Source organism: Talpa occidentalis, unplaced genomic scaffold (assembly GCF_014898055.3).
Source record: "Talpa occidentalis isolate TD23 unplaced genomic scaffold, MPIMG_talOcc4v2.1, whole genome shotgun sequence".
NCBI lineage: Eukaryota > Metazoa > Chordata > Mammalia > Eulipotyphla > Talpidae > Talpa > Talpa occidentalis.
Genome location: NW_026555331.1, coordinates 8,230,261 through 8,250,625, shown reverse-complemented (window position 1 = coordinate 8,250,625; position 20,365 = coordinate 8,230,261). Strand labels below are relative to the sequence as shown.

The following is a 20,365-nucleotide window of genomic DNA, read 5'->3' as shown; positions in this document are numbered from 1 at the left end:
ATATCAGTAGCCATGAAGAAACAAGAAGATGTCTCTGCCTTCATTGCCAAGAAACACAGGAAACAGGCCACATCACCATGCAGATGCTAGAATTAGACCCGGCATATTGTTATTAAAACTCTCAACAGAGAAACAGAAACGGTACTTTAAAAAATGGAAATTCCACAAGTGGGAAGTGCAACCTCTGGGTTAAAAATCCACCAAATATAATCGATAGCAGAATGGAGATGGCAAGAGGGAGTGAATAGGTCCGTAGAAATTATCCAACCTGAGTGACAGAAGGAAAACAGTTTTTAAAACAGCCAAAGTCTTGAAGACAGGCGGGCAATGCCAAGCAGTCAGAGCTATGGCCGGGCAGAATTTAAAAGTACGAGAAGAGGGGATTACACAGGACCAATATTGACAGAAATAATAGCTAAAACTTCCCCAAATGTGTTCAAATACACAGGTGTAGTGATTCAAGGAACTCCTGTCACCCCAAGCTGAGTAAATATAACCAACCAAACACAAAAGACAGCACAAGGACATGATAAGGACATGATAAGCAGCCGGAGAAAAATGCCACCTTCCATGCATGAGACAAGAATGGAATTTACTGCAATGGCAGAGCATCTTCAAAATGATGAACACTGGACTGTGACTTGGATAGTGGGGTAGGCTCGTGGCCCCCTTTTTTGAGACAGGAAAGGCCGGGTGGAGCAGGTCTGCAGAAGGGAATTGTGGGTCCTCTTGCCCATTTTAAACTATTGGTGCTGGTGACGCCTTCAATAAACTTGCTAGTTGGCAGATGTGAGTGCACTAAATTTTATTCTAACATCTATATGGTTTGCTAATATTATGTTTTTTATTTCCCTTTGTGGTTGAATAGCATTTTAACATAAAAATTTTGAATTTCTCCATTTGTTGGTTTACCCTACTTCTTCTACTCAATTTTGTTTCTATTGACTGGTAGATGCAATATCTATAATTTTTTTCTTTTGTAAATGAAAATGTTTTTCATGGGGTTTATTATGAATTTGTAAAATGATCTAGTTATATAATTCAAATCATAAATGGTCTTTCTTTTTGTTGATTATAATTACCAAAGATGCAGCCAGAAAGAAAAAGAAAAATACCGGAAGGGCTCACTCATAGCAGGAATGTAGACAACCTAAATAAGGGACCAAGAAAAAGAATAACTATAATAATGAGAAAATCAAAATCAACAAGCGTCTATAAACCAGAGAAACACCCTGGGGGGTGGGGGCAGGGAAAGGAGGGACTGGGGTCAAGATAAAAGATAAGGGGGGTGCAATTGTATGGGGAATATAAAAAAAAAAAATAAACCTTTAAAAAAAATTACCAAAGATAGAAACAGGTCAAAAATTTTCTAGTAGCATTGACTGTTGCTTTTTCCTTGTTTCTAAGACTTCATTTTATACACTTAAATAATGTACACTCTAATAAAAGTTGGATCTCTATTTTTGTGATTAAAGAATTATCTCAATATATTTAAAGCCTTTTTGCTTTAGAGTCTATCATATTTGATAATAATTTTGCCATGCCTGCTCTAATTTTGCTTGCATTCCCCTAATATGCCTTTATCCATTCTTGTCTTTATTCCCTGTGTCTTTTGGATGCAGGTGTGCTCTTGTAAAGTGGATTAGCATCTGTTACTTTCTTATAGGTATTCTGAGTTTTATGCTTTCAGTTTAACATTATTCTAATCCATACAAGTGTTTTCACTTTTGCTTCATTTAATATTCTATAATACTTTACAATTTACACTTTTTTTTACAACTTACATTTAAAAAATTTCTACTCAGTTCCCTTAAAATGCTTGGATAAAGGATTGTGAGTAAAGTGCAATCTATCTGTTTGGGGAGATGTGAAAGGGAAAGTGTGTATGTGTTTGTTCTCCCCACTTACAACTTTCCTATGTTCATCGAAGCTTAATAAATCATAGTACTTTGTGCCTCTTCACTACTTCTTCCAAGGAAAACAATAAATTAAAACTTTTTAACTTTATTCAAAACAGTTGCAACTATTTCTCTAAGATTATTGTAATAATTCAGAAAGATGTTAGTGTCTCAGTAGCAGCAGGTTAACCAATGAGGAATGTATCAAAGACCAGGAAAAGGGAAGCCCCCATTAAATCTCCAGGTCAAGGCAACAGGTCAGGAATTTATCATAGCCTCACTCCCAACTCTGCAAGAAGAGATCCTTGGGGCACCTAATTCAGTGTAAGTGTTCCTTTCCTTTGCCTTTCCAAGAACCTAACATAGGTGTCTAACACGCAGTAGGTGCTCATTAAAATAGGTGGGTTATCTGAATGGGTAAATGAAAGAATAGAGCAGACGAGGATGAAGAGAAAAGACTCAGGAATGGGGGTTCCCATTCCTGCCTGCTAGTCCCACACATGCGGAGTAGATGGGGTTTCCACAGGCTACAGCCTCATGCAGGTTGGGTTCTGCTGGTGCTGGATCTAATTGGGGGAGAGGTGAGGTATTTGGGGAGCCAGAGAAAAGCCTCGACATTATGACAGCCTCTGAGCCAGTAGCACAATGGAAAGCTCAAACAGAAGGGAAAAGAGGCTTCTTAACAAGAGTCTGAGTCTGTTTGAAACGGGTATTTAGAAACTGGAGCCAGAGACCTGGTCTGTGGGGTGTGATGAGTAGGACGAGACAGAAGAGGACAAGAGACCCCAACGTGCATAGTGCTTCATTTGTACTCAATGCTTAGTAACTCTTTGATGAGTTGACTAAACAGTTTTGATTAATTGCTAATTCATTAATTGTCTATTGTTTTTCAGAATTTCGCAGAGAGTTTTCTGTTTCTGTTCCAACTCCGGGTCATGGTCCCCTGAACACGCTAAATAACTTCCTCCTCTGATATGAATAACTCCCACATCATTTATTTATGGATGTGGCGTGTCTGCTCTCCATCATCATTCTGCTGAAGCATACACATTTAATTTCACCCATGCCTCATAAGTAATTTCCAAATATGTCTCCACAATTTTTTCTTCATAAAACTTCCAAAATATCAAATTCTATTAAGTGCCAGCCTGCCCTGGTGTGAGCCAGCACTTTAATTGGAGGCCTGAGGCAGTTGAGTCGTCAGAGAGCCCCAGTCTACAGGTGCCATGGGCTTTACTAGAATAATTGCTGCACAGCAATACCAGCATCCGGGGTAGTGGGTCTTGTAAGTTGACAATCTTCTGACATATTTCTGGTGTTTATTTTTATTAGTTCATTATCCCTAATACTGGTCTTGAACCTTTAAACATGTGAGATTCAGACTCCCAGAAGGAATATGATTAATATGAAACTTCAGAAGCAATAGGGTTTGTTTTTTTTCCCCCTTCTGGAAGTAGAGAAAGTTTTATATACTTTCAGATTTATTGTAATATTTTCATAACTTTATAATTTCTTAACTGCGTTCTGACTGACTTTAGTAAGGAAATAATAAAAATTTTCTTTGAAGAAAATAAGATCTTTTTTAATATGTTAAAAGGCCATTAATCCATAATATTAGAAAAACATAAATTATCATTGTTATATTATCAATAGCCTTTGAGCAGATAAAGGATCCTGTGCAAAGAACACATTTTTGAAGTCTGTCTTATCTCAAATAAATGCATAATTGGCAGTAAAAAAATTAACTTAAATTTTGGAAAAACTGATTTTAAAAAATATGGTTAGCACACTGGTCTTGATTCCAAGGGTACTCAGTCATTTGAGGACAAATTTTAAGGGATCAATCACTGATATCTATGTGTAAAATCAGTATTGACAGTTGCATAAGATAGTGTGTGGCTTTGAAATAAAAGAGGAGCCAATCTAAGTAGCGAATGGTTCCTCCTAAGTCCTTTTATATTTGTGAAGTGCAGTCTTAGCTCAGGGAGGATCATCTACATGACACAAGCTAAAACTGAAAAAGGTATTTTATTAAGTGAGGACAAACATCAAGGATGATAAAACGATACCTAAAAAGAAAAGCGCATTTTACAAAATGGCTAGAAAGAGTCTTCCTAGAAAATACGCTCTTTCACAGGAGGAAGTTCAGGGTGATTCTTGCTTAGTCTATACCAAATAGGAACGTCTGTTATGAGAGTTTTGCTGTAAAGCAGATCAGGGCAATACAGAGGGTAAATGGGTAAAACTACATGTTTTTGTTTGTAAGAAGGGCGATGCTTCCGCGTGTTTCTGATATAAGATGCAGGGAAGGGAATCAATGCAGGAGAGAAGCGAGCCCTGTCAGAGGGAAGATGGTCCTTCAGAAGCAAGTGGACACAGGACCCCACATGCCTGTGGAGCTGGGCCACAGCCAGGAGCGTCAGAGGATGTGGACATGACCTGCTGCTGCTTCTACTCTTTCCCAGTGTTGGAAGGTTAAGGTGCGAGCTGGGGGTGAGAAATCACAGTCTCGACGAGTGCAAGTCTGAAAGGGGCAGGAGAACCTGGCAGGATGACCAGACAAGCTCAGCAGAGACCCACTGGGAATTCATGACAGAGGATAAGGGTGAGTTTGCCTTCAGCGTGCACACGCATATTGAGTGCAGAGAAGACTGAGCAACTCGTGTCCAGCTAGTAGGGAGAAGGGCGTTGGAAGCTGGTTTCAGAATCTCAGTGGGTGCCCAGCAGAGCAGTCAAGCAAGGCGCTCGCCAACCAAAAATGCAAATAAAATCTGCTGCTCAATTCAGACAGCGACTGGGTGAAGCCCAGTTAATTATTCTGAAAGAACACCCAAGGAGACCAGGAAGCATGTTATTGGAGCATTCGTGTAACTTGTCAACTGAGACTCTAGACGGGAGTCTTACGGTTATGACTTAATGCAAACTTCTCATTGAGGACAAATCTTCAGTTAAATCTTGTTAGTTAGACTGTGATGAACTCACACGCCAAATATTATCAAGCCCAAGAGGATGAGATTATTTATGTGTGTATAACTTAGTCCGGCCACACACTTTACATACAAAAGACCAAGCATTAACTCCTAGAAAACGTGATGGGGGATAATCCCACTCAAAAAATGAGCTGAAGTCATATGCATGGTACCTGAAAATGAACTTTAGAAAACATGTAGTCTCTATTGATAGAAAACCACAAAAAGAACTGTTAAGGGACATAAAGAGCAGTAATTAGAAAAAACATAGATAATTGGAAATACAACTATGATTATTTAAATACATCCATTCATTACCTAACAATCTATAAAGTCAATGAGTTGTCAATAATAAAAATATTAACAGTAGGGAAAACGATGAATTCATTTAACATTACTTATAATAAACAATAGCACTCTTCCAGCTACTTTCCATAATTTCTAAAATCCTCAGAACAACATTGTGACATAGGAAATATTAGTATCACTTTGTGGACGAGGATGCTTAGGCACAAAGGGGTGGATAATTTGCCCAAGGTCTGCTGACCCGCATGGCGCAGCAGACCTCTCCTGTCTTGCCCACTGCTCCCCTCAGCAGTGTATTTCAGTCAGTCTGCCTGTTCTGTTCCCCACTCTGTCTCTGGTGAATCCTCTCACCGCCCCACTTCTGGCCTGTACCCCAGTTCTTACATGCATGAATGAATAAATCTTAAAAAAATAAAAATAATAAAAACAATGTTACAGGTAGAGGAGAATGATAAGAGTAATTTAATAATTAAATAACAAGTGAAAAGGGTGGACATAACTGGTACACCCCGAGACTTTATAGGACCATTCTAAGTCCTTCTACATGAACCATCTCATCTCCAGCCAACCATTTCTCAGACGCCTTTTTAAATCAGCCATGTCTCACTAGTTTTCATGTGTGTTTAAAATGAAAAATTCAGACAGCTCTGGAAACAGAAAGGATAATGGGAACTTAAAGCTGTCTCTATTTCAAAGATCCCCAAGCTGTGACAGCTCGTCTAGTGCCTGGCCCCCCGCAGCAGGTACACAGGTCACACGTCTTGAGATCCTTTTTGGAAACAACAGTTACCATTTAATCTCGACTTTTCAGTCAGAATGGAAACTTCCAAAAAAATAAGACTGCTGATGACAGCGTCATACAGATGTCCATATCAAACTACTGCGGTAATTACGTTATCTCTTAGATTTCCCTGTGGGATATTCTAATTAGCATAGAAGTGTTTCCTTAATCTGCTGTACTCACCAAGGACAATGCGGTTCTTACAGTTGTGTTTGTTATTTTATTGCTTGACAACAAATTGTATTTGCTGTCTTGTTGGCACAAAGTGAAAATATATAATTGATTACCCATAATCAATCTGTTGCAAAATTGGCTACAGGAAAATGAAGGATTATTAAATCACTATAGAAACCTTATTCGTTAATCAAGTTTCTACTCTGGGTGGCAGACACTCCATTCTCCTTTATTTCTCAGGAGCAGAATCCCATTTTGATTGGACTATGTTTCCTTCCCCTTTGAAACCTGAGAGCTTTGGGCCAAGTGGACCCCTCTCTCGCTCAGGGGATGGACTAACAGTCACAAAATAGAATATAATAGAGACCAAAGAAAGCTCTACTATCCCTTTGATCAGAGGTTGGTTCGATGGCCAGGGCTGTGCTAACCAACATTAACTGGCTTCTAACTACGGCCGCCTGATCAACCCAGAGCAACCTTGACTCCCTGTGTCTCTCTCTGACTTGCTCTCTCTCTTGTGCACGGTAAGAACAAGTCGCTGCTATTTCTCATCTCAGGAAGGAAGTGGGTGTCTCGGGACAAAGCTAACACGAGACAGATTCTGGCTGGTAGACAAGGTAGAGGCTGGTGCCACCTCCCTGTCTGCTCTCCTGTTGCTGAATAAACTTTAACACTCACTCCTCACAGTCCATGCCCTCAATTTTTTTGACTTGAGACAAGAACTCGCTGACACTGTGCAACAAATATACCAGAAGGACCCTGGCCCCATGCTGCCTGAGCCCTCCTCACCTTGCTCACGCCTCCTTACAAGAGATGGAACACTTCTTTGTGGGGAAAGCCTGTTTTATTTGGGGTTTCTGCAGCAAACATCCTGACCCACTCATGCCTGCAGATAATTCATGCACTCCATACAGACCGGTTACGCTTTAAGTTTAAATTCCTTAGGTTTGTTCAGGGTTGTCATTGATCTTTGTTATAAGCCTGTTTGGTTTCCAGAAACCTATCTCAGGTACTGAATTCTGAGATCCAAGTCAAGGAATCTGAGGTCAGCAGAGGCCACACTACCCCTGTAAAGTATCACACGCTACGGTTCTATCACCAGGGAGCTGTAGCCTTCACTTTCATCTTACCTTACACAGTTGTCTCCTTCCCCCTCCGTATTTGTTTTGCACTTGCTGTTCTATAACTTAAGTGCTCCTCTGGGGCTCGCCTTTGCGCCCCTGAATCGTGCGTATCATACGCCCAGGCCTCGTGGTGAATGCTATCTCCTCGCAGAAACGTGCTCTCATTTGCGTGCGGCCTGGCTCCCCTCTGCTAGTAAGGACCTTGTTCATTTGATATCTGAGACAGTTCCTGGCTTCTAATACACATCCATTAAATATTAAAGAAAGAAATTATAATTCCTGCTGTTATCATGTTCCACCTTAAAAACCATGCCTGCTTTATTTAGCAGCTGTCTCTCTGGTTTCCCCAATACACCTCCATTCAGATGGAATCATGGGTGGCATTTCCAAGAAAGGCCATCATGAATTTTCTCCTGCATCCCATCTAGCTTCCTCCTCTGCCACATCCTCACATATGTCCCGTGCTCAGCCACAAAGAGCCTCTTCCCATTCAAGGACTGCACCCCACACTCCTTGCTGCATGGGCTTCCTCTCCGGGAACCACAGGTTACTTTCGCTGACAGATACGGCCCTACACTTCCTCCTCACCCAAGAGTCTAGCCTGCAATCCCAGCACATCACTCCACCTTTGCTTTTGTCATCCTGTAGGCAGCTATTTGTCTACAGTCTTGTCTCCTCTGCTGAGCTCACTGGAGACCTGATGGTTCTTTAGGTCAGCAGCTGGCACCAAGCACTCGACACGCTTGCTGCATTGCAATGAATCAGATGACTCACATCATCCATCCATGCCGCTCCTCCCCCACAAAACAAAAGACAAAAAACAGTTTCAGTTAAAATAATATCTGATGTGTATCTTAGAAATAATACCGATGTAATGCAGTGAGCGCTCGCTAGGTTCTGAATTTTATGTGTGTTTTGTCTTAAGGGAAGTAATAGTAACTAGAGGTCTAGAAAATGACAAAACTAATAAAACTGAATAACTGCAATTTAAGCACCAATTTTTTAGCACCCCAAAGCCTACTACATTGCTCCCCAAGTTATTTGTTAGGAAAGGACTGATCACCATGAACTAGACATGCTCAATGGTTCGCGCACAACTTGGAAGAACCAGCCAACTTACGCGCCCCCACCCCCACCCAGACTCTGGTCAGCAGAGGTAGAAAGCTGCAGTGACAGGGACTTCTGGCAACCTGATGACAGGAGGTGGCCCCAGGCCCCAACCGTGCCTTTGCCCAGCTCTTTATGCTCTGGGGATTTGGTTCCCCTGCCTGAGCTGGCATAAGTGGATTTTCTGGTTCTTCCAACCAACCAAAAGAACCTTGATGGAAGTCATGATGAGGCCTGAGAGGCCAAGTTCTTGCAGAACCGACACATGGAAACTTGAAATTGACCGGAATGACACTACCCACCTTGGGCATGCAGACCACCAGGTGCCCTGTTGTCTGAGATCTCTTGGCAGAGCTGCTGTCGGGCTTGACTTCTGCAGGAAGGACGAGCTGGAACACCTGCAAGAAGTGTCACGAGAGTGAGTGTGCATCACACGAGTGCCGCTGGGCTGCCAGGGCGCTTGCATTGAATTACTTTCGTTAAGATGTACTATCCCACTTAACAGTGTGCTTACACTCAACAGGAAAAGAAAATATGGGCTGTACTTGGTACATGTGAACTTTTTACCTCTTTTAAACAACAGTCTAAAGAATGACATCCATCAGAGAGGGAAGCACACATGTGGGGACATCACGGGGAGGGGCTTATGGATGAATATCTGGTCATAAAATATCAACGTTTCCATTTTAGAGTCTTCAAGCTAACACAGGAAGTCCCAGAATAAGCAATAACCACTATGCAAAAATGATAAAATTATAGTTGTTGTGAACAAAATCACTGACAATGTTAAATGAGGATATTATTAAAATATGTTCAAGCACAGACGATCCTGTACATGGCTAGGATCATCTCACCAGTTTTGAGAAAACGACTAATGCAGCAAATTTGTTAATAAAAAGTCCTAATTTTATCAAATTGCAGAATGGTGAGCAGCCATTTCCACTTTATACCCCTCCTGAGGCATATAATCCTGTGCCCGGAAGAAAAAAACTTTTCGAGTTTTCTTTTTCTATTTTAATGCATTTAGATTTTAGAGGCAACCGAGCTTAGCTCTTGAAATCGTTCGGTCTCCTCCAGGGTCCTCACCTTCCCTTTGACGGTTACTCGCACGTACGTTGGCTGCACATCAACGTTGATTAAGGAGGTGTCCATGTACCTTTAAATGGAAGGCATGTGATCTTATAGCTTTCAAAAACATTACATTATCCAACGTAAATTCACATTGATGGGCCCATGTTAAATGAAGACAGTTTAAAATGTCCATGCTAAACAGGTCTTCAAAAATTAGTCTTAAATTAATCCCCAGACCAAAGGAAATTCAGTATGTCAGCAACTTCATTTTTAGACCCACAAGTACACTTGGCATTGATTGCCCCTAACCCAAAAATATCTGAGGCCTGAAACATCAGAGGTTTGCAAAAAACTGCTTGCCATGTTCTTTCATGAATATTTTATTTTAAGCCCCTCAGACTGACTTGAATAGCCAGGAATGCTGAATCTACTGAGCTCGGAGCCCGCAGCCACCAACTCCCGCTTCCTTAGCTGCTCTCCATCTTCTGCAGCTGTTCTGCAGCTGCCCTGGTGCTGCCTCTTTGGAAGACCCACTTGGCTTCTCCCCTCCAAGGCCCATTCTGCAGAACGAGCTGAGCTGCCTGGTCTCCGCAGTGACCTGAGAGCCAGGGGGCACTGTTCCCCTTGACTTCGCAAGCAAATAAAAGATTTAGATTTCTAGTCTCTCACAAAATAAGAATTTTAGCCAAATATTTACTTTATACAGTTTAACATATGAATTAGAATGCTAGAAAATGCGGTGATGATTCAAACATTACAGCAGTAAGGCAAGTGGCAGAACACAGGGTTCAAGGAATAGCTTCACCCACAGACTTGCTAGGAGCTGACTCTACCCTCCCTGCTTTATTACCTTCACCATGTCCCTGAGCTGCTCTAAGCCTCAGTTGCCTCATCTGTAAAATGGGGATGCTAATCTGAGGCCACCTGGCTATCCCCTTGATTGTCAAGGACACCCCCAGAGTGCCTTGTCCCCGGTGTTAACACAGCACCCCTGTATCTTATAACGGAGTAAGGGTCTTCTCAGGATGTCAACACGAGGAAATTGTAAAGCCCTGAGAATTATTTTGACTCTGCCTTAGGAATTGATATTCCCAAGGGCACAGCCATGGACTCATGGGCTTATTTACTTTTCCTTTCTTTTTAATATTTGTGTTAATATGTCCTTTCTTTTTAATATTCTAAAATTTAATGTTTTAGAACTTATAGTAAACTCGGCATCTTGAAAAAAAGGCAAGCCCAACTGCATTTCAAAATGTTTCAGGACGCACAAGATTACAACAGAGTGGGAAAACAGACCGAAATGTCATTAAATAAATACAAAATGAAATGTCTTCACCTGTAGACAGCCAGGTCCAGGGTGATCTGGTTACGGTTTTCGTCGTCTTTCAAAGAGAAGTCAAGTCTAAGAGATAATCCATTGGGGGGGGGGGGGAGGGAGATGATGTCTTTTAGCAACAGTGTAGAGGTAATGCCATCACATGGTCAAAAACAAATCTGATAATCATTTTATAATGCTCTCCAGTGACAAACTTATTTTCATAGCGGGACATGGTAATTACAAATTTCAAAAGAAACCCACAACATAGTACTACGTTATTTCTGGTTACATTATTTACGTGTGAGAAAATTAAGGGGAACCTCATACAAAAGGATTTGCTTTGGTGCGCAGAGACATCTGGTGGCTAAAGCTTTCTTTTCCACTTCCTTTCGGTTGGCTAGACGCGAACTAAAACTGGAAATATCACGGGGAAGCCCGTGCTGTCAGCCTCCTGTGCCGGGCTGTGAACCCGCGGCCTTCCTTTCTTCTCTGGCCATCTTCTTAGTCTCCTCTCACTGCTGACCCAGCCAAGCCCGGGAAATGTGGATCCAGCGCCTGGATCCAGCGCCTCCACTTCACAGGGAAGACCCGAGGCTCAGAGAGGCTGGCGCTGCTGGGGAAGAAGCCATCACCGCCCAAACCAGCGGGAGGCCCTAGGCCACCATGAACTGCACCCCGAGGCTGAGGCCCCTGAGCAAGACGGCGTCACAGACTGACGATGGCAGGACAGACGGAGGGGGCAATGGGCTGGTGTTCAGTTCTTCAGCTCATTGAGAGTGGGGCGGATTGGGGGTTGGTCAAGAAGTAAGGAGGTGTGGGGCGGCCTGTCCACATAACCTGTGCTCCAGTGGAGCTGGGACGTTGTAGGGAAGGGGCGGAGATGGTCTGAAAGCAGCTGAGAGGGCTAACTTTGCTTGTGGAGTGTCTGGTTGAGAAAAAGTGAAAGGGGTGGCAGTAGAAGCATCCTCCAGGGAAGAAGATAAAAGAGAAATTGAGAGATGAGGTTGAGGATACAGGTGTTGTTGACAAAGCACAAATGCCCGAGGGCACAGTAGAAGGTGAGGGCTCAGGCAGGCGGGAGAGACTGAGCTGAATTAGGAGGCACAGAATCGTATAAGGACACAATTTGGGATGATAGATCACCCGGGAGGGCCAGGCAGGGTGACAGCGGCATTGATGGCATTGATGGCAGTAAGTGGTAGTCAAAGAGATAGCAGGTAATACATTATGCACTGAACCCCCTCTATAGAATTGGTGTGGGGGTAGCTAAGTGGGGTGACAAGAGTGGTGATTTTACTAGGGATGCATTTTACTGAGGGTCTCCCTGAAGCCCTGCTGTTGGCTGAAGAAAGATGATCTTCCCACTAGACTTCTAATCTCCGTGAAGGTAGAAGCTGCTCTGGGCACTTCTGCCTGCCCAGTGCCCGGCATCAGGCCCTGTGCCACACTCACGCCTGCTGGATAAAGATGTGTCTGTGGCGCGGGGGAGGTGAGATTACAAACTTGATCATGCAAATCACTAGGTTTGGGTAAGCAGTGCGGATCAGACCGTGTGACCCTGGGCAAGTCACTTCATCTCTCAGGCCCAGGGTTTGGACCCGAGCAAGAAAAGCCTGTTACCTGAGACTGGGGTAAAGTGATCGCAAGGAGCCTGGACTGGCTCGAGACAGTGCCCTCATGGAAATGGCCCAGCGAACAAAATGCTGAATGTGAATAGATTTTGAGTAATGAAATTAAGCAAACAGAATTTACTCCAGAGGCTTCCAGATTGGTATTTTAGCCCTTTCAGACCTATTTTCTACGTTTAAATGTTAACACAGCCAAATAGAATAGGTCAGATAGGACAGGCAGTTTGATATTTTTCCTCTCTTATTAACTTCATAGAGGCACTTGTATCCATTTCTTTCCTGAGCATCGAAAGCTCTATAGATGTGTTCCAGAATAGAAAGCAAATACATTGGAGAAGGATTAGTATTCTCAGCCATCCTGTCCATGGCAGAGTTTTAAAAATTAAGAAATACAACAACAGTCACTGGCAATTATCAGGCACGAACTTGTGTGTGGTCCAATGTATCAGAGGATATATAAATAACAAAGAATTTCCATAGGTCAACATCATTTTCTGGATGCCAAGAAAATTAAATCAAACTCTATGCACTTGGAACATAATAGATGTTTTGCTTTCAGATTTGCACAAGATGATATTATTAGGCTTGTCAGGCTTGCTAAGAGCAGGCAGGTGTGCTCTGCAGCTAAACTGCAATGGAAGCCATCACCTCCACCAACACCCTGGAAACCATCACCTCCACCAACACCCTGGAAACCATCACCTCCACCAACACCCTGGAAACCATCACCTCCACCAACACCCTGGAAACCATCACCTCCATCAACACCCTGGAAACCATCACCTCCACCAACACCATGGAAACCATCACCTCCACCAACACCCTGGAAACCACCACCTCCACGAACATGCTGGAAACCATCACCTCCACCAACACCCTGGAAGCCATCACCTCCACCAACACCCTAGAAACCATCACCTCCACCAACACCCTGGAAACCATCACCTCCACCAACGCCCTGGAAACCACCACCTCCACCAACAACCTGGAAACCACCACTTCCACCAACACCCTGGAAACCATCACCTCCACCAATACCCTGGAAGCCATCACCTCCACCAACCCCATGGAAGCCATCACCTCCACCAACACCCTGGAAACCGTCACCTCCACCAATACCCTGGAAGCCATCACCTCCACCAACCCCATGGAAGCCATCACCTCCACCAACACTCTGGAAACCATCACCTCCACCAACCAACACCGCCACCACCAACACCACACACTCTGCCCTCCCCGCCTCTACCTGGCCTCACGTACTTGGGTTCATTTACATTCAGGGGTTTCCCATCTTCAGTGATCAAAGTCCTGGGTGGTTTCACTTTCTTCTTCTTTTCACTTAAGGTTGGAACAAGGGGCAGAGGGGAGAGGGAAAAGTAAAAAGATCATGGAAGTTATTAATAATTTTGTGAGTTTAATAAAATCTAATCAGATATTTGTGTATCCATCAACAATTCACTGCTATGAAATCCGTTCTTTTCATCCTATGCTGGAAATTGACCATCAAGCCAAATTTCTAGATTGTTGTCTCTATAGCTGTAAAGCACAAATATAATGAAAACAATTTTCCAGATAATTCAAATGGGGGGAAATCTTCCTTTTCATGAAATATACATGAATATTTAAATGAGTCTATTTTATGCATGACTTGCCCAGTTAACTATGAATTCTCCATTTGTATGTACAGCTTCTGCTTTAGTTAAAATTACAATTTTTAAAATGCCAAGTAGGGGCCTCCCCAGTGGCGCAGAGGTTGAGCGCTGTGTTGCGAAGCTGCCCTCGGCCTCTGCGGCGCCGGTTCGATCCCCGGCTGCTCCCCGGCCACCAGAGGAGGGTCCCACATGGCGCGCAAACCTCTCCTGCCTCCCGCTGCTTCCCTTAGCAGTGTACTTCGGTCCTTCTGCCTGCTCTGCTCCCCGCTCTGGTGAATTCTCTCACCCTCCCACACTTCTGACTGTACCCAGTGCTTGTATAAACAAACAAACAAACAAATAAATAAATAAAACATGCCTCTATAAAATAAATAAATAAATAAAATGCCAAGTAGAATCTATTCTATAGCAATAAAAATACCAGCCCATAGGCCCTACATTGCAGGATGCCCATCACAGCATTGTCCCTAGTGGCAAAATCCCAGAGCTGGCTGATGATCATCCACGGGTGGAGGAATGACCAGGACGATGGTGGCATATTCACATCATGAAATATTTTACAACTATTAAAAGCTACATTTCTTTTTTACCTACTGATCCAAAAAGTGATGGGCAACTGTTGTTGTATTTAGTGAGAACACATATATACAATATAATGTCTACTTTTGCTTTTAAAAGACCCCAAGCTCTACACTTGCCAAAATGATTTAAAAGACTGCAGGGGGTAGAGAAAGTTCTGGCTGATTGGACCCAAGCCTGTTAGTACTCAATTCCTTGAAGGGGTTGGGGCAGGAGGACAAGAAATGGAATAAAAGAAAAACATTCAAGGAATAATATGAAAGAAACATGGAGTAGAAGAAGTTCTAGTTATTGAAAATATGACTAAAATATATAAAAACTTAAAGACGTGGACAATCTCTAGAAGATCAGAAGGACACATTTATTTAGAAGATGAAATTGTAGGCAATTTTTTTTTTTTTTTGGTCTTGGATTTCTATTATTCTTTACATATAGATTTTGAGTCAATTAACTTTAACACATAAATTCATTCACATTTTTCTGCTTTGGACCAGAGGCTCCAGGCCCAATTAAGGTAATGTTTCTGTGACACGCATTGCTGCCCACAATAGAGGGGAATGAAGGGGCACTGACAAGAGGCAACATTTCAGGTACCACTGCATTGGGCTGCCCACCGCACCTGGGCATGCTGGAGGCCTGCCATATAATTCAGCCAGGGAGAGGCTGTCAGGGGAAGGAATATTCCTGATTTCAGGTTTAGTACAATGTCCAGTATGTATTCTGTGTATGTGTAAAGGTATATATATATATGTGTGTGTGTGTATATATATATATATATATATATATATAAAACACCTGTATAGATACACATACATGCATAAATACACCGTGTGTGTGTGCATATGCTAGGAATGCAGTACATATTATATGGACATTTCAGAGGGTACTTGAGTCTGCTAAGCACTTTTACATGTATTGGCTTATGTGACTCCTCACAGCGCAGTGGGGTGGCTAAGGCAGGTGTGGTAACCCCGGCGTAGCAGAGGCAGAGACACATGAGAAGTTCTGTATTTGCCAACAGCACGCAGAGTAAGCAGCACAGTCCGGACAAGAGCCCACACTTCCCGATGCCATTGCAACACTCTTCTAAAGGCCAGGAGCCGCTTAGTGTCCAAGCACCAAATTTTAAAACAAAGTATTTTAGGAAAATTTGCATTCTCAGTTTTGTACCTTCCTATTTAGGCAATTAAGGAAGATCATTTTCTCAAAGCAGCAAAGATTTCTGAGCTTTTTTTGTCCTTTCCATTTCTTGCTCTTAGTTGCTTTGCTTATGTCACTGCCATGCAAACTGTTGCATTTCAAAGCTAACTGATCACACGCTAGAGCTCCTGAATTGTAAGTGTTCCCGCGAGTGAGACTTCTCAAATATTTGACTTAAGCAGTGACATGGAATGGAATGAGAGCCTATCTTTACAACACTACTCTGAAAATAATAGCTTAAGCATTCTAGCTTCTGCGAGATCATCACATTATAGAGATCATCACATTATAGCTAACCAATTCAAAAGGGACAGTGTGCTAGTAAATACCCAAGGAAGTTGTATTAGGAAAACAAAATGCCGAATGAAACTAGCATCTAATCATTAATTTTGTAAACAAGATGCAACGAAACTCATTCATCCTACAAAGTAGTCTTTTTCTGTCTCAGGATCACTGCTGTTGCTACGCCAGGCCATAGGGGAACTGCATACATTTAAATTTCTTAAAAAACTAAGGACATGTAAGCAAAACCCTACCTAAAAGGTCCTAATTCATGATATTCTAGAGAAGGCAGCTTGGCATTAATAAATGGTAGCAGACACAACCACAAACTGAACATGGAGTCTAAGTGTGAGCAGTGGCACAGAGTTAGCATGGAGCATGGGTAGAACATGCTCCATGATGAAAACACATTCCATGAGGGCTTGCTGCCTCCCTCTCAGCCACACGAGAAAAGGGAATACCTTAATTTTTCTCGGTCTCTCCGTTGCTTTTCCATATGTCTAAGCGTCTCCAATCTGGACTCAGGAGTGAACAGAGAGGGCTTATTCCAGAATTCCAGGTCCTCTTGGCTGTTGTCTGGTTCCTTTCTGTTGTGTCCCTCTGGTGCTCCCAGTGCCAGTAGGTGCTCGTTGCTCTCCGTCCAAGAAGAGCTAGGAAAAGCACAGGTCCAGGGACCACATGGGAGTCGCACCCTCAGCACATCCCTCCAGCACCTCATGCTCCTTTCTGTCTCATCGTCCTGCCTGGAGTGACACGTGGGTCTGAAAGAGCCTCATCCCAGCCCGGATGAGGGTTTGCAGCCACAGCACCAGGTTGGGCCGCGTCTTCTCTCCCCACAGACACGCCTACAGGCAGATTTCAGGGCCCACAGCCCTAGGTGATGTGATCACCTGGAGCTTCATTAAGATCCCAGAGTCCTGGAATCCCACCATTCTATGCAGTTGTGTGGGGGAGGGCAGGAATCTGGGTTTTACATATACTGCAGGAAGTTCTGAAGACCAAGCGAGCTTGGGGACCCCAGGGCCAGGCAACCTCCCTCATCTGCAATCTTGACCTCCCCAGTTCCAGCCTCCACGCTGCTCCCACAGGGATCTTTCTAACAGGGTGATTCTCCTCCTCAAGTCTCTCTAGGGGGATGTATGGGACTTTCCACCCTCCGACTTCTGCCTACTCCATTTCTCAGAGGCAACTTTTGATTGTGTAGCTTTATATGGTAACAGGGCTCTATTCTCTTTTTTTATTTATGATTTGTGGACTGAGAAATAAATGTTGTCTCCACATGGCATCACAGGGCACAGGAGATACTCAATAGTTGTTCATCACGGATTCAAGAAATATCTATGGGGCATCTTCTGTGGGCTCGACAGTCAAGATGGTTCCAGTCTAGACAGACAGCAACACTGCTTCAGGAGAGTCCCAGCAGAAAATGACAGCAGGGATCGCCTCTCTCCCCTCACCCTTTATAGAACTTATACATTCAGCTACAAAGTGACATCAAAGGAAAAAATCTATAGGAAGTCTTTAGTACCAAGAGCATGAATAGTAAGTCCCTATTAGACACTCGGTTTCACTGTTGCAAGTGAAATGAGAGGACACAAAAGGCTCATTTAGTTGACCTTCAAATATGATCTTTTTTGAAGGGATGGGCTGAAAGCACCAGAACATGAAATTTTAAAGGTATAAACAGAACATAGAGAACAATTCTACTTAGATTCATTACATATTATAAAATGCAGTTAGATAGTTTAATAAGCAAAAATAATGCAGATTGCTAAAAATAAAAGCTTTGCCATATAGCTATAGCTCTTAATGGTATTGAGAAAGCAATCTTATAAGATGCTCTGTATCATCCTATAATATTCTAGCTCATCATCACTGAAAAAATTGGCTTCACTCTCATTTAAAAGAATTTGTTTTTGCTGAAAAGTGACTAATTAGCTACTTTTAACTTTTACAATCTAAAAATAGCATAATAAAAATTTTTTAAATGCACTTAAGGAAAGCTATGATAGTATCACCTAAATAAGAGGAGTCACCAAAGGCAAAATGCATTTAGATATACGTCACTGGCTGATGAAAATACTGAAATCATTAGGATATGAACAAAAAGTTTGCTCTTCAACCACTTCCTTCAAATATTCCCTCAGAATTCTCTTCCTGCTCAGAGCAGACCCTACAGTCATGCTTCAGAACAATCTTATCTCAGCTAAAACTCATTTTCAGGAATTAAAAGATCTACAGTTTAAATACAACTTCAGACTTACATCCAAATAGAGAAGCCCTTCCCTTTCCTATCCAAACCTCCCTTGCCAGTTCTAGATCAGGCTGGGCATGGGGAGAGAGATAAGACTACTCACCCCTCAGTCCTCACTGCTTCTTCCCTCTGCACCCCACTTCACTGAGCCTCTTAGGTCTCCCCTGCCTTAAGAAATGTGGAGCTGGGAGGATGAGGGAGGAGGAGACAAACATCTCTTAGGACACAAATGGTGTTAAAACTTGGCTGCAGGGCCCTCTCGGGAGCTGATGCCCAGTTACTAGCTTTCTCTTGTGAACACATTTGTGGGATCTTGGAGACACTAAAGACCTTCCTTCCCTGTCAGAGTAATCAATAAGCTACCTGGCTGGTCATTTGTGTCAACTCTCAGTTTCTGTCACTGATAGTCCACCCCATGTGCCACCGTGACTCTCTTGAGCAGTATCCCTTCTTCTTCCATATGTACTTGGCCCATGGGATATTTACAAATCCTTTCCGTACCAAAGGCTTAAAGTGTGAGCTGGTTCCATTCATGCCCTTGTCCCTGACCTTCTGTTCCAGGCTCCAGCCCAGAACTCAAGAGATGAGGGGCTCATCTCCTCTTCTGGTAGCCCCCAGGCCTCTATGGGGTTTCTCCTTGCAGCCTTGAGAGAGGAGCAGCTGCATATTTCTCCCCCAGCCAACGACTCATTATCCAGTGACACTCGTGAAAACTGTCTTGGTTTCTGTACAAACAGGCTGAATGGAGTGAAAGGAATGATGGATGAAGGACCCGCCCAGGGCTGTGGGGAAGGCAAAAAGGTCCCTACACAAACCCTACTGATGCTTCTACCAACAGGCAAGGGACAGATCGTTTTTAACTTTTGTAAGCCAAGAATGGAAAATGATTTTACATGCCTCTTACCACTTTGCTGCAAAACATCAAGAAAAATACAGTGAAAAAAGTATATCGCAGCATAAACTCATTTATGAACATAGATTTGAATATTATAAATAAAATATTAGTAAAATGAATGCAGCAATGCTGTAAACTTTATTCTAGAAATTCAAGGATAGTTTAATATTGGAAAATGTGTTAATGTGATTCAACACATTAACAGAAAAACATGATTATCTAAATAGATACAGAAAAAAAAAAAAAAAACCCAGAGTATCTGTCATAATAAAAGCTCTTCACTAACTTGGAATAAAGGGAAACTTACTTAATTTTACCAAAACCCCATAACAAATATGATATTTAATGACAAGGCATGGAAATATTCCTTTTAAAGTCAAGTACAGGGTATAGATAGACATTCTTATCGCTATATTCCACCCCATACTGAAGACCTTGGAAGACATCATTTTAAAAATTATATAGCAGAGGCAGAAGGAGTTGTAAGTTGCTATTTATAAAAATGTGTTTTCTGGAAAGAAAACACAAGATAATCTATAGACTCACTATTGCATATTTTTTAAAGGTCAGTAAAATTGCTTAATATCAGTATACAGAAATCAGTACACAGAAAATCTTTCATCTCTTTATGCATCAGCAAGAACCAATTACAAGTCTATTTTTAAAATCCCATTCTGCAAGACACATAGAAATAAATCTAATAAAAGATAACGTAAGACCTTTATAGAGAAAATTATAAAACCTTATTGAAGAACTCAGAAGAAGTTCTAAATAAATAGAGAGCAATTCTAAAGTTCAGCAAGGAAAGAAAGTCATGAAGATGTCAACTTTCCCCTAATTAACATATAAATTAAATGCAATTTCAATCAAAATCACATTAGGGATGTGGGGGGTGAGGGTTGAATAGCAGGTTTTAAAATTTTTATATAAGAGTAAAAACCAAGAATAGTCAACATATTTTTGAAAAATGAAAATATCTCATACCAAATATCAAGATTTACCATAAACCTACAGAAATGCAAACAAGCTGAGGGGCTCCATGGAGCAGTCTAGGAAACCCAGGAGTGGACTTGGGGACACTGGAGCAGCGGGTCCATGATGAGGTGGCCTCGGAGCGCTGAGGGAGA

At 42.3% G+C, this 20,365-nt stretch overlaps 1 protein-coding gene across 3 annotated transcripts in view; it reads right to left on the bottom strand.

Annotated features, from left to right (window-relative positions):
* Positions 1 to 20,365, bottom strand: part of DNAAF11 (dynein axonemal assembly factor 11) — a 55,731-nt gene that overhangs the window by 9,967 nt on the left and 25,399 nt on the right. For 2 of the 3 annotated variants that reach the window (XM_037501673.2, XM_037501674.2), the window contains 5 exons: positions 16,551 to 16,739; positions 13,637 to 13,714; positions 10,767 to 10,832; positions 9,446 to 9,515; positions 8,662 to 8,757 (listed from right to left, as the gene is read on the bottom strand). In XM_037501673.2, coding sequence (XP_037357570.1) covers positions 8,662 to 8,757; positions 9,446 to 9,515; positions 10,767 to 10,832; positions 13,637 to 13,714; positions 16,551 to 16,739 — 499 coding nt within the window. The remainder of the gene's footprint in view (positions 1 to 8,661; positions 8,758 to 9,445; positions 9,516 to 10,766; positions 10,833 to 13,636; positions 13,715 to 16,550; positions 16,740 to 20,365) is intronic. The other variant, XM_037501672.2, reaches the window with a different exon arrangement.